Source organism: Grampus griseus (genome assembly GCF_964374135.1).
Source record: "Grampus griseus genome assembly, chromosome: 2".
Lineage (NCBI taxonomy): Eukaryota > Metazoa > Chordata > Mammalia > Artiodactyla > Delphinidae > Grampus > Grampus griseus.
The window spans coordinates 28036725-28051912 of NC_139018.1; the positions used below are offsets into that span (position 1 = coordinate 28036725).

At 53.7% G+C, this 15188-nt stretch overlaps 1 protein-coding gene across 1 annotated transcript in view; it reads left to right on the forward strand.

The window, feature by feature from the left end:
- LTBP2 (latent transforming growth factor beta binding protein 2) overlaps positions 1-15188 on the forward strand; it is a 96818-nt gene that overhangs the window by 59204 nt on the left and 22426 nt on the right. Inside the window, exons 9-15 of the mRNA XM_082647337.1 lie at positions 4763-4837; positions 7764-7886; positions 9527-9691; positions 9948-10163; positions 11280-11299; positions 12524-12563; positions 13475-13588. Of these exons, the coding sequence (XP_082503463.1) occupies positions 4763-4837; positions 7764-7886; positions 9527-9691; positions 9948-10163; positions 11280-11299; positions 12524-12563; positions 13475-13588 (753 nt within the window). The remainder of the gene's footprint in view (positions 1-4762; positions 4838-7763; positions 7887-9526; positions 9692-9947; positions 10164-11279; positions 11300-12523; positions 12564-13474; positions 13589-15188) is intronic.

Sequence of the window (15188 nt, forward strand, 5' to 3'; positions counted from 1 at the left end):
GGTGTCCCTGCCTTTTTTTCCCCACTCACTCTCCTGATTCCTTGTTTTATAAAAGGGAGAGGAGGAGTTCCCAGGAAGGGTCATATGCTTCCTGCTGGGCAGGCATCTCCCTGTGGCCTCTGGACCCTAAGATTCTTGGCCCAGACAACTCCTAAGGCTCGTCATGAATTCGTTCGTTCATTTATTTATTTGTAGGCAGTAGAGGGGAATAGTTCAGAATTTATCCTCTGGAAGCAGGTGCATAATCCCAGCTCAATCCATCAGCTGGCTGACCTTGGGCATGTTTCCTAACCTCTCTGTACCTCAGTTTGCTCATCTGTAAAATGGGGATAATATTAGTATCTCCAAGGCCTGTTATGAGGATTAGATAAGCTATTACCTGTAAAGCCTTTATAATAGGACCTAGCCCATAGTATGAGCTATTTTAGTGTCTGCTATTATTACTCATTCCATTTTGATTGCCTATACTATTCCGTGTGCTGTGCTTGACTCCAGAGACATAGCAATGACAAAGAAGGCAAGGTCCCTGTCCTCACAGAGCTTATGCACTAGCAGGGGAGATGGACAAACAAACAGGCAGCCACAGCACAGTCCATTAAGCATTACAGCAAGGGAAGGCCTACGTGTGCTGGGAGCACTTGGGAGGTGCGTCTGGTGATACCCGCCCTCCCCCATCACTGCCGAAATCTCGCTCAGAGCCGTGGGTGAGTGCTGAATTCTCACCCCAAGCCAAGGTTTCTCCCTTCCGTGTGCTCATCTCAACTTCGACTTTCTTTCCCCCAAAGAGATATAAGCAGATTTTTCTGGATTGGCTGCTGCACTTGGTCTTACAGAAGCTGGGATCCAGCCCCCTATAGGAGGCCTCTGTGAGGTTTGAGGAAGGGGGCTGAGGGCCCTGGTTCAGGGTGGGTGGGGTGCAGGGTGCTGGCAAAAATGGGTGTCTCACGAGGAACGCTGGTTTTGACACTTCTTTCTCTCTAGAAGTCTGCCCTCACCAAGGGCTGTCCAGCCGACAGTTTCTCTTCAGGCCAGTGAGAAGGCAGAGTCCTCTCAGGAGGAAATCACCCTCTAGAAAAAGCGCATGTTTCCAGACTAACGGATGAGCCCCACTCCTCTTAGTTCACACATTGCTCAGCTTCTCGGGGTACCCTGCAGGTGCCACAGCTGGTGCCCAGCCTTGCTGTGATCCCAGCTCTCTGCCACCCCTCTCCTGCTCCGTAAAGAAGCAAGGTCCTTCTGCCTACACCACCGTGCTGCCCTGGCCTCCTGGCTCCCCCCTCCCTTCCTCTCTGGCTGTAGGAGGGACATGCCCTTGGCAGCCAGAAGCTTGGTTGCAACCCCGACTAGGCCCCCTCTGAGCTTCACCTTCCTTCCTAACCTGTGAAACAGACAGGAAACAGACAGGAGAAACAGACAGGACAATACGCACCAAAGGCCTCAGGCCTCCGAAGCCCTGTCCAGATGTCCCCTTGTCTCAGTTCTCCCGGCCCCCGGCATCAGCCTCAAGATATTCCTTCCCACCTTCCGCGCCTGCATCTAATCAGCTTGCTTTCTGAGTTTCTCCAAACAACTTCCCCTCTTTCTTTCTTCCTCCCGGTCTTCAGTTCATGCCACCAGGCCCCGGGCCAGGCGCTCACATTTCCTGGCCTCACCCCATCCTTTTTCTCAATGTCAGCATTTTCAGAATACTCACTTATCGCCACACAGCGGCCTTTTAGGCTGAAGCCTAGTTCCCATGTGGAAGAACATGCAAACCCTGGGGAATACCATCTGTGGCAAAAAAGAAAAAATTACAACTTCAATTTACAGTTCTTTAATCTTAAAAAAAAAAAATGAAGCTTTACTCATTTATGTCCTCACTTGATCTCTATGTCAGACTGTTGCAAGTGTCCTCAGGGAAGTGTGGGGCTTCCAGGGAAACACGGCACCTCCTCATGTTTGTCTTTGGTATCACAACATGTAATGCACGACAATGCTCTGTTTGTGGGGTTCTTCAGTTAGGTTGTCTAGTTTTAAATAAAGCAGCCCTCACCAAGTGGAGAAAGGACTCTAAAAAATTCTTGCAGAGAAACAGGATTTAAAATAATATGAGGGGCTTCCCTGGTGGCTCAGTGGTTAAGAATCCGCCTGCCAATGCAGGGGACATAAGTTCGAGCCCTGGTCCAGGAAGATCCCACATGCCGCGGAGCAACTAAGCCCGTGCGCCACAACTCCTGAGCCTGCGCTCTAGAGCCAGCAAGCCACAACTACTGAGCCTGCGCACCTGGAACCTGTGCTCCACAACAAGAGAAGCCGCCGCAGTGAGAAGCCCGCACACCGCAACAAAGAGTCACCCCCGCTCGCCACAACTAAAGAAGGCCCGCATGCAGCAACGAAGACCCAACGCAGCCAAAACTTAATTAATTATTTAAAAATCCTCTTTTAAAAAATAAGTAAATAAAATAAAATAATATGAATAATCCTAAGCGATCCTTTAAAAATGCAATGCTGACACTTCTCCTCTGACACGTAATCGGCCATATTCCGAGGTAAAAATAATGATGACCTCTCAGATGGGACCCAAAATGGACCCCAGGAGTCAAATGATCAAGAAGTCTATATAAAATACAGCTTAAAAAAAATACAGCTTATATCTACTATCGTTAATACCAGACTTTGCCTTCAGTGTATAATGTGCCCAGAGATAACAGCTAATGACAGAGTAAAAGCTATCTTGATTAGAAAAACATTTTAGAAACTTCCCTGGCAGTCCGGTGGCTAAGACTCCGCTTCCAATGCAAGGGGCCCAGGTTCGATCCCTGGTCAGGGAACTGGATCCCGCATGAATGCCACAACTAAAGATCCTGCATGCCACAACGAATATCTCGCACGTGGCAACAAAGATCCCATGTGCCCCAACTAAGACCCGATGCAGCCAAATAAATAAACAGATAAATGTTCAAAAAAAAAAAAAGAAAACATTTTAAAACACTGAGACACTCACATTTTGCTGTATAACTGGATGAAGGTATAGGTATTATTAACATGTCTCTTGGTATTTGCAAGAATCTATTTCAGCAATAAAATATATGAAGAACTATCTATTGCATAAGCCACTAAAGGTTGAACCTGTTTAGAAGATAGAAGACCTATATTCTCCACAGTAAATGACTTCTTGGATAAAAATAAGGTTTACCCAATAACTCTATAAGTACAGCGGCTGATGTTAGGATCAGCAAGGCAATGGAGCTGGGGAATGCTAACTGGAAAGTCCCCTCCCCGTACCCTTCATAGCCAAGGTTTTGCCACAAAGAAGTCAAAGCTGGGAGAAGACAAGCTGTCACAGGAAGTCATCATGCGGTTAACTTCATAAAACAAGATCTTTAAAGTATAAAGGTATCTTTACGGAGCTTCATAGTGTCTGTGGAAATGCCTGTGCCCCTTGAGAATTACTGGCTATGTCTTGGCAAAGGAATCATCAAACTGAAAAAGCAGTCCTTCTTCATTTTTTTTAAACAAAAAGATGGGTGTTCCACATTTGCTGCCTTTTTCTGTGATCACAGGTAGCTGTCAATAGTATACTACCTGCTAGCACTTTTCAAGAAAAAACATCTTCAAAAAAAAAAACACCTTCAAAGCACTTCTTTGGAGGTTGACATACGAGTCTGTCCCTCCAAGGTAGTGGAGATGTTTTCCCTGTTTTTACTGAACGTCAGTTGTTTTTGTTTCTTTGTTTGTTTTTGTTTTTAAGCACACTTTCTCTCTCTCTCTCTCTCTCTCTCTCTTTAAAGCAAGAGGAATGGTGTGAAATCAAGATAGGACATGTATCAGCACCAAAATACTGACAGTTATTGCATTATTGGCCCGTCTGGACTCAGACCACTGCCCAGTTTTGTTATAAACTTTAAGCGGGGCTGCTTTTCAAGGAAGTTGTGGTGGGACAGAGCCTTTTGAAAATGAATGTTTGGAAAAAATTCCATCATCCTGTAATTTGCTGCTATAAATCCTCTCCACTTGCATACTTGAAAAACTCAAGAACTGGGATATTCTAACTCTTTTTGACTTTGTAAAAACAACTAACTGACCTCAGGGAACGTGAAAATTACTAACCAAATTTCAACAACAACATCCCATGGTTGGTGAATGTGAGTGAATGGATATCATGGATTTATAAGTGCAATCGACGGTGAGCTTCTTCCAGGATCGGGGGGCTTTGTCAGCTAGGGTGGCACTCAAACCAAGTATCAGAATAAACTGAACTTAGAACCAGACTGTGAATTGTCATATTCAGATGTTTAAAAACTAACAAAACAACTAGAGTTGTGTAAGATGCACATTGGGAGAAAGTGGGTGATGGAAGCACAGGACCTCACTGTACTATTTTTTGCAACTTCCTGCAAATCCATAATTACTTCAAAAACAAAAAGTAAAAAAAACAAAACACACAAATTTGTTCAATCACATGTTATATTGTATAACATTGATATCATATAATATATACTGTATCTAATAACTATATGACTATATTATTATAACTATATATACAAGATATATAGTCACTAGGTATCATTTTTAGTAATAGCAAGTGGGCTGAGAGTAGCCTGGTGAGAGCCAGGGAAGGGAGTTCAGCTAAGGAGGTGCAGCCACCCAGGGCAATGGCTTGGGGGGATGGGGCCTCACAGCTGCAGAGTGGGACATCCAGACTGCACCCCACTTCCCAGCATGGGTGACAGAGGAGCCCAAGGGCCCTCCAGTGAAACCTGTCTGTATCCTCAATCCTTAGCCTTCCCAGTGATTGAAAATGGCCAGTTGGAGTGTCCCCAGGGGTACAAGAGACTGAACCTCACTCACTGCCAAGGTAAGAATAACCAGGGACAGGGCTGGGCTTGGGGAGCAGAAATAACAGAGGCTTGATGATGCGGGGAGACTCCCACATCCCCAGATAGAAGGAGCAGCTGCCACTGTCTGAGTGGTCTCCACTGGGCACCTCTAAGCCCCAGCTTGGGGGAGCTATGGGGGCTGCTGCTTCCAGGGGCCCAAGGAAGTCAGAGGATAGTGATGGTGCAGCTGAGAAAGCGCCTGGGAGCCAAGCCCTCCCCTCCTCCCCATCTCTACCCACCCCCACCCAGATCTGGGTGTGTGACTCTGTAGGGCTGTGTTGTGCTCTATCTCAAGGTGCTCCACGGTCCCCGCACATCCACTCACCTCCTGGGCTGCTCTCCCTGGAATGGGAAGACTTTTAACTCCAGGGTGGGAGATCAAGTCAGTCTGAGTTGGTGGGGACCACTATGGACTCTTCCCAGCAAAGCACCTCAGCTGCTCAGGCCTCCTTCCCGCAGCGGAGCGGGGAGGGCACAGGTGGAGGGGATGGAGGGGGAGTGGGGGAGGGGGACCATAAAGCACAGTCCTTGGCCTTGCTGGCCTGGCTGGTAGGCTCTGTAAGGCCAGCTGAGGCCCAGGTGCTCTGCATTAGAGGCCCCCAGAGGGGCAAGGCCCAGGGACACCTCAGGACAGAAGAGTGGGCAGGGGGGAGCTCAGCCATGGCTCTGAGCAGGGAGCCCTTGTTGGCTGTGGACCTGGCAATAGGTGAGATATGAGCTGGGCCTTCCAGCCAGTGGGAGGCTCCTGGGGTTGAGGCAGCTGCCCCTTTGGGGAGCTTTGGGAACTGGACAAATCGCTGTCTGTGCAGTTCACTTTGCTTGAAGCTAGGTTAGAGACGGGATTGACCCAGATGGTCTCCTAGGTCCCCTCCCCGTGGAGGCTTCAGGAGAGAGGAGTCTGGGGCGGCTGAGCTATCTGCCTGTGGGGATTTCTGGCCCATGGATAAGAACAGGGGCTTGGACCCGGAAAAAGGGAAGACCTCTGACCCAGCCGAGCCCAGGCTTAGCCTCCCTCCAGGACAATGAGGCAAGGACCTCACGGACAGTGGGTGTGGGGAGAAGTTGGTATTTTTGCCCTTAGAGAGTGCGATGGGGCTGCTCGTATCTAAACTGTCCTCAGTGGCCTCTCCACCTGGCAGGTTTCCTAGTCTGCAGTGTTAAAGTTATTCCCAGGATCTCGAATGTGCTCTCTGTCCTTCCTCCACCAAGCCCACAGAATTCAGGATGCCAAGGTGCCCTCCCCAGGAGGCCCTGCCCCTGAAACCTCCCCCTTCCCATGTCTGTGGCTGTGGTCTCCCTGTCTGGGATGGGACCCGCTCATCTCTGCACCTGCAGGCACCATCCCTCCTCTCTCCATCCTTCTCTCCTACTTCCACAGGCTAATTTTGGGGTATTGCTATGATCTGCATACACTGTGCTAGGTGTTAGTTCACAGTGATGGATGAGACACAGCTGCTGCCCCAGGTGAAGACAGATGCCTTAACAATTACACGCTATGAGAGAAGTGCTCTCGATAGAAAGAGGCACTGGGTGCTATGGGATCCTATGGTGGGGCCCCTTCCCAGACTGGAGGATCAGGGAAGGTTTCAGGTGATACCTGACCTAGACTTAAAAAATGAATGGAGTTGGCCAGCTAGAAGGGGATGCGGGCATTCCAGGCCGAGGGACGAGTATGAGCGAAGGAGCAGTTTGGGCCGGCTGGAGTACAGCCAGTGCACCCACAGGAGATAACAAGTGCATCCCAGGGTCTCATCAGAGCCACCGGCCCACACACAGGTTTTTGGAAAATGGTGGAGGACATTGGATACCAGGTGAGGGTTTAGAAGCTCCCTCTAGGAGGTGAGGGGGAGCCCAGAAGCTTCTCAAGCAGACAGGAGGCAAGTCAGATTTGAGTTTAGACATCACTCTGGCCATAAACTGGAGGCAAACGGATCAGTTCCCCGTCCCAGCTCTCCCTCCCAATAGAACATCCTGCTAAGTAGTGGTTCCCCTTGGTGCCCAAGCTGAGTCATCCTGCAGCCCCTTTACTCCTGTACTCAGTGCCGATTTCCCCAAAGCCTGTGAATGAGCAGGCGGCCCTGGTGACACTGGGCTGCCATGTGTTATCTCCTGGCACTGGAGGTGGGCGGCCATCACAGATCTTCCATGCTCACCATCAGCAGCAAAGGTGCCATCGCTAAGAGGGCCCCTGACTTCTTGGAGCTCAGAGTGTGAGCACTGTGATTTCCCCTGTCCTCTTAAACCTCTGCTCCACCTCCCAGCACCTGCCTCCATCCTCCCGCCTCCTCGTCCTTGCTGGGGCCCCTCCATCCTGCAGCTTCTCGCTGTGGACATGGTCCCTGGATCTTGGGTCCCGCAGAGATGCTTCAGGGTCTCTCAAGGAAGACTGAATAGGAGGGACTGGGCAGCCTGTTCTCCACCCTCCAGCTCAAACTCTGCCCTCATCTACTCCCCCTGTTACATCCCAGGATGCTGCTTACTAGTTGAGTGACTTTGGGCAAGTTACTCCTCACTTACAAAATGAGGCTGTGTGGACCTACCTGATAAAACTGTGAGAATTAAATAAGGTATCATATGCAATCCACCTGGCATACTACCTGGCACGAGGCACTCAATAAACATTAGCTCTTAATATTATGACCATTATTACCAGTTCCTGGACCCAGCGATTTGCAATTTTTATCTCATTTTATCCCCCTAACAGGACTACATCGTCGTTACTATTATTATCCCCACTTTACAAATAAGAAACTGAGGCCCAGAGAGAGGGATCACACTTAGTAAACGGCAGCTCTCTTATTGCTGTCCTTCTATTTGGAGAATCATAGGAGAACTCTGCCCCGACCCCTCCCCTCCATCAGGCCTGGGTCGGGGGGCGCTTGGTCATCTCCGCCAACCCTGCAGATATCAACGAGTGCCTGACCCTGGGCCTGTGCGAGGACTCGGATTGCGTGAACACCAGGGGCAGCTACCTGTGCACCTGCAGACCCGGCCTCCTGCTGGATCCATCCAGGAGTCGCTGTGTGTGTGAGTGCAGGTGGGACCCAGGGTGGGGACGCTGAGACGCGAGATGGGACCCTCAAGGTCCACGGGCCAGACTGAGAGCAGAAGTGCCCCTAGACCCTATCGCAGGGTCCAGGGGCTGCTCCTCACCTGGAACTGGGCCCTAAGTACCAAACCTGATCCCTCATCCTGCTGGGATGGAGACAGTCACTGCTTCTCTGTTTTCTTTATGTATTTCTTTGAGGGCTTTGCAGTTTGGGATTTTCTACCTCCTCTGTTTTTTCTCTCATCATTACTGTCCCATCTGTTGCCTCATCTGCTTTGGGAGGATGTGTGTTGTCCCTGCTGTGACGTCTGGCTGAGCTGTGGCTGCCTCTTCCAGTGCCTGAGCTTAGCAGCCTGGTCCTTTCACTGCAGACCTTTCTTAAGGAGCCTGCCCATAACAGGAGCAGCACTGCTGCCGGCCCCGGGGCCTTTCCGTAATCCTGCGGTCCCCGTGTGTCCGTGAGCGCGTACATGTCACTAGTCGTATCAGCATCGTGTCCATGTGTGTGCATGTGTGAACACCCAGGCAGCTGTTTCCAGTGACCTCTGTGGTTTCCAGCTGGGAGAGGCCCAGGCTGGCAGTGCCCCCCTCCACCCACCACTCCCCATGGCAGAGCTGACGGCACAGCCAGACCAGGGAGGCCTGACCAGTACTGAATAAAACCAGTCCCGACTGGCCTCTGCAAAGTAGCCACCCAGGTCAGGTGGGCCACCCAGGGCTCAGGAGAGTTCCCTGTGGCCGGCCAAGCCCTCAGTTTGTGAACCGCCAGGTACTGGGTCTGGGGAGGCCACAAGATGAACAGACTCCAGCACCACCCAGAGGGAGCACCCATGTGAGGGAAAGACTGGACCCAGCATCCCCAGGGCAAGGAGGTAGTAAGAGCCTTAGGTAGTAAGAGCCTTAAAGGGACAGCAGAGAACGAGGGGACCCAGAATGGGGAGAACCCATCTGGCCACTCTCAGGAAGAGTTCATGGTGACTTATTTATTAGTTCTGGATAGAGACCCTTCATGCAGGGAGGCAGGGTTGGCCCTTGGTGTTGTTATTTTCTAAACCCAGCATGGCTTACACTCACTGCAGTCCATGGGATTTTGATTCATGGCTCCAGCCAGGCAGCCATCAATCTAGAGAGTATTTACTGAGTATCTACATGCGCCCGACATTGCCCAGGGTGTCTGGGCTGCAAAGACGACCAAGACAGGGCCTGGTCCTCCAAGCTCCCCATCAGGCCTGTGGTTCTCGCCTCGTCTCATCTCCCCAGGGAGACTGTGGCCCTCAGAGCACACTGCTCCTCCCTCGTGCTCCCCAGGATGGGCTTTTGTAAACACGTATAGACTCAGAATCTGGAGACAAGCAGAGACATCCACATTTCCTGCTCTTAGCTTCCCCACATGAGGGTGAGAGTCAAGGGTCGCCTCAAACAGATAACACGAGGAGGTGCTAAAAGCATTCCTGCAGCTCCTCTTCCTAATGTTCTGTGAGCATTTTCAGGGCCCCAACTTCTACACTGAGATGCAGGCCAAGCCAATCTGAACGCACGTGGCCAGTCACTCCTCCACCCACTGCCTTTCCCCTCCCGCTGGCCACCTGCCCATCCCCACCTGCCGTGTCTGTTGCAGCGGACAAGGCCATCTCCATGCAGCAGGGGCTGTGCTACCGGTTGCTGGGGCCCGGCACCTGCACCCTGCCTTTGGCCCAGCAGATCACCAAGCAGATATGCTGCTGCAGCCGAGTGGGCAAAGCCTGGGGCAGCAAGTGTGAGGAGTGCCCCCTGCCTGGCACAGGTAACCCTCTGTCCTCATCTCAGCCCCGGCCGCCGAAGGGCTTCCTCCAAGCCAGTGGCCAGTTTCCCCTACCTGACCTAACGTCAGGCCAGAAGACTCTTAATTTTCCTTCCTGTTCAACTCCTTAACCCAACCTGGGGCCCCTCCCTCCTTGCTGCCACAGTTGCCCTGTCCCTCAAAAGGCAGGGAAAGGAGGGCCCTGGGTTCCTGCGGGAGCAGCACCCCTCAGCTTGTCCACTGACTGTTGAACTTGCAGAGGCCTTCAAAGAGATCTGCCCTGCCGGCCACGGCTACACCTACTCAAGCTCAGACATCCGTCTGTCCATGAGGAAAGCTGAGGAGGAGGAACTGACCAGGCCCTCAAGGCGACAGGGGCAGAAGAGCAATGGGACCCTGCCCAGACCAGCAGAGAGGCAACCACTCCAGGAGGCCACCGGCACCTGGCTGGAGGCCAGGACCATCCCTGACAAAGGTATCTGGGTTGGGGAAGATGCCTGAGAGGTTCCCCCTCCCCTCGGGTTACAGCACCTCAAAGAGCCACTGGACCCATGGCATTCCATCTCTGGGGCATTAGAAAAAGGAGTTCAGAGCAGCAGCACAGCCCTGGGAACGTGCTCTCATGGCCTGGCCTGATGACATGGCCTCACCTCCTCTTTCTCCTATATAGGGTCAAGAGGTACCCATGTCCCAGGGAGCTGCTGCTGGGGGTGGGAGAGGCCCGCCGCATCCTCCACTCCAGCTGACCAGGCCTTTCCATCCCTGGCCCCCGGCCACGCAGCTTCTGGGGCTGGTGCTCGCTGCCAAGCCTGAAGCGTCGGCAGGTGGATCCTGGGGAATCTGGGGGCTTTATATCCCCTCCCATGGCCTTAGAGTCAGAGCACTGGCTCCAGCTCAATCGCCTTGGGCCCAGGAGGCGTGGGGCTGGAAAGAGACTGGACTCTAGGCACCCCGGCAGGTGCCCTGGGAAACCACGCAGAAGGCAAGCCCGGGTTACTGGTAGCACAGGGTGCAGGAGGCCAAGGACATATGAGGACCAGGAGAACTAAGTGATGGCCAAAGTGCTCCAGGAATTGGGAACAGACAGACACGGAAGTCAGGCAGAGCCCCAGTCATCATGGAAACCAGACACTGGCCAGGCCAGGAGCAACTCCTCCCCTTCCTAGAACTGTTGCCCTGGCCTGTAGCCTGGGGCAGGGGCGGAGTGACCCGATGTGGTGGGGAGGGAGGAGGTGGCAGTGCAAGGAGGGTTGCAGCGAGGATGGGGTGGCAGTCCACCCATGGGGTGGACTGGCCCGGAGCGGGTGGGACTCCTGTCACCGGGGGCATCAAAGGAGCCCCGGAGGTTTCCTCTCACCAACTGACCGCTTTGTAGGCCTTCCAGACCTGGGATTCTGGGATCTGGGCTGGCCAGTGCCAGAAGGGTGGCAGGGGCAGAGGCAGGTAAGAAGGGTCTGGGCTCTCTCTACCACTGAGCCTGCGGGGGACGAGGTCAGGAGGTCACGGACTGAACCAGCCCTGGCCGTGGGTGGGAGGGAGAAGGCAGCCAGACCCTCCTCCCTGAGCTCACGCTCTCACCTTTCCTTCCCAGGTGACTCTCAGGCTGGCCAGGTAAGCGAGTCCTCCCACCAGCAAGTCGCGCAAGGGTGGCAGAGAGCAGGACGTGGTAGCACTGAGGCCGCAGGGCAGCGTCCCGTGAGGGAGGGAGGGGAGAAAGATGGGGTGTACGTAGGATTTTACTTGCAGAGAAGCCGTGGTGGGAGAGTTGAGCCAAAGACCCAGTTTTACCCTAAAGGAAGTAATAACAACAGCTCCTGTTTTTCCAGCAGCTGCTGTGCAAGTACTCTCATTCGGGAAGCTCTGGGGCCCCCTTCAGAAAGGAAGCAGGAACGTGTCCTGTTAGTCCTGGCTGTCACTCAGGCTTTCATCACAGCAGATGAGGTCTAGAACTGGTTCCAGATTAATTCCGGATTCAGCACTTTCTGAGCCTGACTTGCTTAAGGTCTCAGGTCTCCTCTGTGAGTGGCTCGTGGGGAAGTAGAAGCAGAGCTGTGAATAGCCTCAAACCACTTCATTGAGAAAGGGGGATCCCACCCCCTCTCCTGAGCCCAGGATTTCCCTGTAACGAACTGAGTGTCCTCCTAGAAAAACATTCCAGAAGAGTGAAGCTGCTTCTTCCCTCATCAGTCTGCCAATCCCTACCCTATCCCTTGGCCCCTCCAACCTGCATCCCTGACTCTCCGCAAATATTGTTTCCCCAGGGAGCTTCTTCTCTCCCTGGAGAAGCATGCATTGTCTCCCAGACCAAAGTTCTTCCGTGTCCTCCCAGCCCCAGCCGTGCTCCTGGCCCTCTGCCATCCCCTGCCCATTTTTCTTTCCCCTGCTCCCCACAGCTCCTCTACCTCTGTCCCTGGGCTATGGTGAGAGACACCAGGTGTGGCCTGGGGTCCCAGCTTCACCACACTGGCCCTGTGACCCTCGGTAGACTGGTTAACGTCTAAAGCTTCTGCTGCTGTCTGAGATGTGGAGATCATAGCACTGATACGATACTTGTTGCTGTAACGCTGAGCTGGCCCATTCCGTACATCGGCTCCTTTGATCATCACAGCCTTCTACCAGAGGATAGTTGAGAAGATTCATTAAGACAGTAGACATAAAGTGCCTGGCAGAATGCCAGGGTGCAGTAAGAACTCATCAACACCTGGAATGAATGAAAGACTGAAAGAGGGAGTTAGTTGGACGGGGAGCCTGGAAGCAGGGGTGAGTGTGGAGGAAGGAAGCACATCATGGGGGTGACAGGGAAGCCAACAGTGACCTCCTCCCGTTTCTGTGCAGGTCACAACCAGTGTTACCCAGCTATCTGCCTGGGTCCCAGGTGAGTGCCTCCTCCTAGTGGTGCCCAGCAAACAAAGGGAGGGAAGGAGAGACCTTAATCTAGGAGTGGAGATAGTACCCGGGAGCTGGTGCAAGGCTCAAATCAGCTGAGGTTATAGATGATGAGACGTGTGATCAGTTTTCCTGGGAGCTCTGTCTGCGGAAGGTGTTATAGGTCAGTGAAAGGCACCGCGATGCCTTACAAATACCTCCGCAGCCACGACACTCTTTCTGCCCTTCATGGTGCTGGTCAGCAAATAAACAAGACCAAAGAGGAAGGTCTGGCTGAAGCAGGGGCGGGTCAGGTACCCAGAGCTCTGCCCCCAGCCTGTCTTCCCTCAGGAAATGATTAGAGCTCCACAGAGCCCAGCTTGCCGGTCCCTGGGGCTGCAGACAGGGCACTGTTCAGAAGTCGGCTTCAGCTTCCTCTACTATGATGTGGACACGAATGCCTGCCTCTTAAGGCAGATGAGACACTGGTGGTCCAGGCAGAGCTCTGTAAACTGTAAAGAACTCTGCAGACAGAAGGAGAGTGCTGAAGTAGGAGTCAGGAGACCCGGGCTACGGCTCCATCCCCAACAAGCTATCGGCCTTGGACAAGTGGCCATTCCCACGAGCCTCCACCTCCTTCCCTGCGGAGTGGAGCCAGGAGACCAGATGTGCTCTAAGCCCCGTCAGGGCTCTCAGATTCTCTGACTCTGTTTGGGGCCAGGTTAAGTTTCAGGAGACTAAGAGGCAGGGGGGATGACCCGCCCTAGGTTCCACCCCTTGTTCTCAGAGCCCGATGGACTGGAGGGCAGGGAGGAGGACAGGGCACTGCACCTCTGCAGGGGATGTTGTCCAGGGGGTGGGAAAGCGGGCAGTCAAGGGGCTGAGGCCCACTCGCTCCCCCCGCCCCTTTCCCCTCCGCAGGAGACGCCACAGAAAGACCAACGCCGCCACTGCCTGGACAGGGGATCCTGGAGGCCCAGGCAGAAGAGCAAGTGACCGCCCCCACCGATGTGCTGGTGACCCCGGCCCCGTCAGGTACCTGCAACAGCCCCATGAGGTGTGGGTGGCCAGAGCCAACTCCAGGGCTCTCCCACCGGATGCACAGTGTCCAGTGAACTCCCGCCGGGGTCAGCGGCCCCGGCCGCATTCCGCAGAGAGCACAGGGTGCCCCTAGTGACCGGGGGAGTCCCGTCTGGAGCAACGGTCAAGCCAGGCAGGAGAAAGAGAAGGGGTGCCTTCCAGGAGAATCCACGGGGCCTTCTCAAGGAAGGCGAGCACATGGGGCCTCCGGGAGCCTGGCTCTTCCAGGCTGTTGACCCTGGGTCAGCTGAGTACCCTGGCGGTGGGCAGTATCCTGCCCACAGGGAGGGCCGACTTTAGGGAAGGAAAATGGTTCTATTTCTCACAGTTGTTTAGCTGCCCTGGAGCCTGCGTTCCCCAGGCTCTGGCCGCTGCAGTGGTTGCGGGGTGGTGTGGGGAGATCCCCGGCACATCCACCTTGCTCTGGAATGCACCCTCCTCAAAGGCTCGTTGTCTGGGGACTTGGTTCAAGAGAAGCCGGTGTTGCTGCAGCTGTTCCCTGCACACGTGCGTGCTCACGTGTGTGTGCTCGTGCGTGTGTTCCCACGAGCGTCCTCATCAGGGCCTTGCTGCTTGTACCCTCATAGACTGAGGTCACTTTGGGGTGAGGGGTATTTCCAGATCTCCTCCAGCAGAGGGAGAGACCCTGCAGGTTGGTGGAACAGTCCAGAGAGTGTGGGTGGGGCTGGGAGCTTGGCCTTCCTAGGCCTGAACCAGGGCGTCCCTGCTGCCCTCCCCCAGGACCCCTCTTCTCTGGGCTCAGTGCGCTGCTCCAACGAGTGTCCTCGGCCCCCCTCCGCTCGGCAGGCAAGATGAGCTGGGTTAAGGGGCTCAGCTGGGGATTCAGCTATGTGGGGACAGAATCCCTCCCACGATCTATAGACTTTCGCCTGATCCCTCTTCCCCCTTGCCATCCCCCAACCCCACCCCTCTGGGAGGACATTTAGAACCTGGCTGGAGGTCCTCCTGAGCCCCCAGGCTGACACAAACTTGGAGCCAGGCCAGGGGCAGGGTAGCCCGACAAACAGGCCGGTGTGCACGTTCAGTTCAGTCCAATTTAGCAAACGTTGTGAAGCCCCGCTGTGCACCACCACAGGCCACATCCTGACCCATTTCCTTGGGTCTCTGGGGTTCCCTCAGTGCTGTGGGGCAGGGCTGGGAGCGTGGGTGTGTGGGCTTCCGGCTGAGACCTGGAGTGAGAGCATCGCTCATTCATTCAGTCATTTGTCCATTCGGCATGTTTTAAGCGCCAGGTACTTTGCTGGTATTATGGACACAGTTCAAAAGACCTATAATCTCTTGCTCTCTATGCAGCCTCAGCCCTGAGTCCTGGCGAGTCTCCAAACTGTTTCTGAATTCAGTTTCCATCTCCCATTTTTACCCATTACCACCACCCAAGGCAGTTCTTGTTTAATTCATTTCAACAGGTTTCTAGGGGCCCTCTGTGCCTCCCCTCCCACCCCAGTCCATCTGCCATCTTGCTGCCTTTCTGAACAAGATGACATGCAAGATGCGTGGTCTTTCTGAGACAGTTCTGATCACACCCCACCTCCCA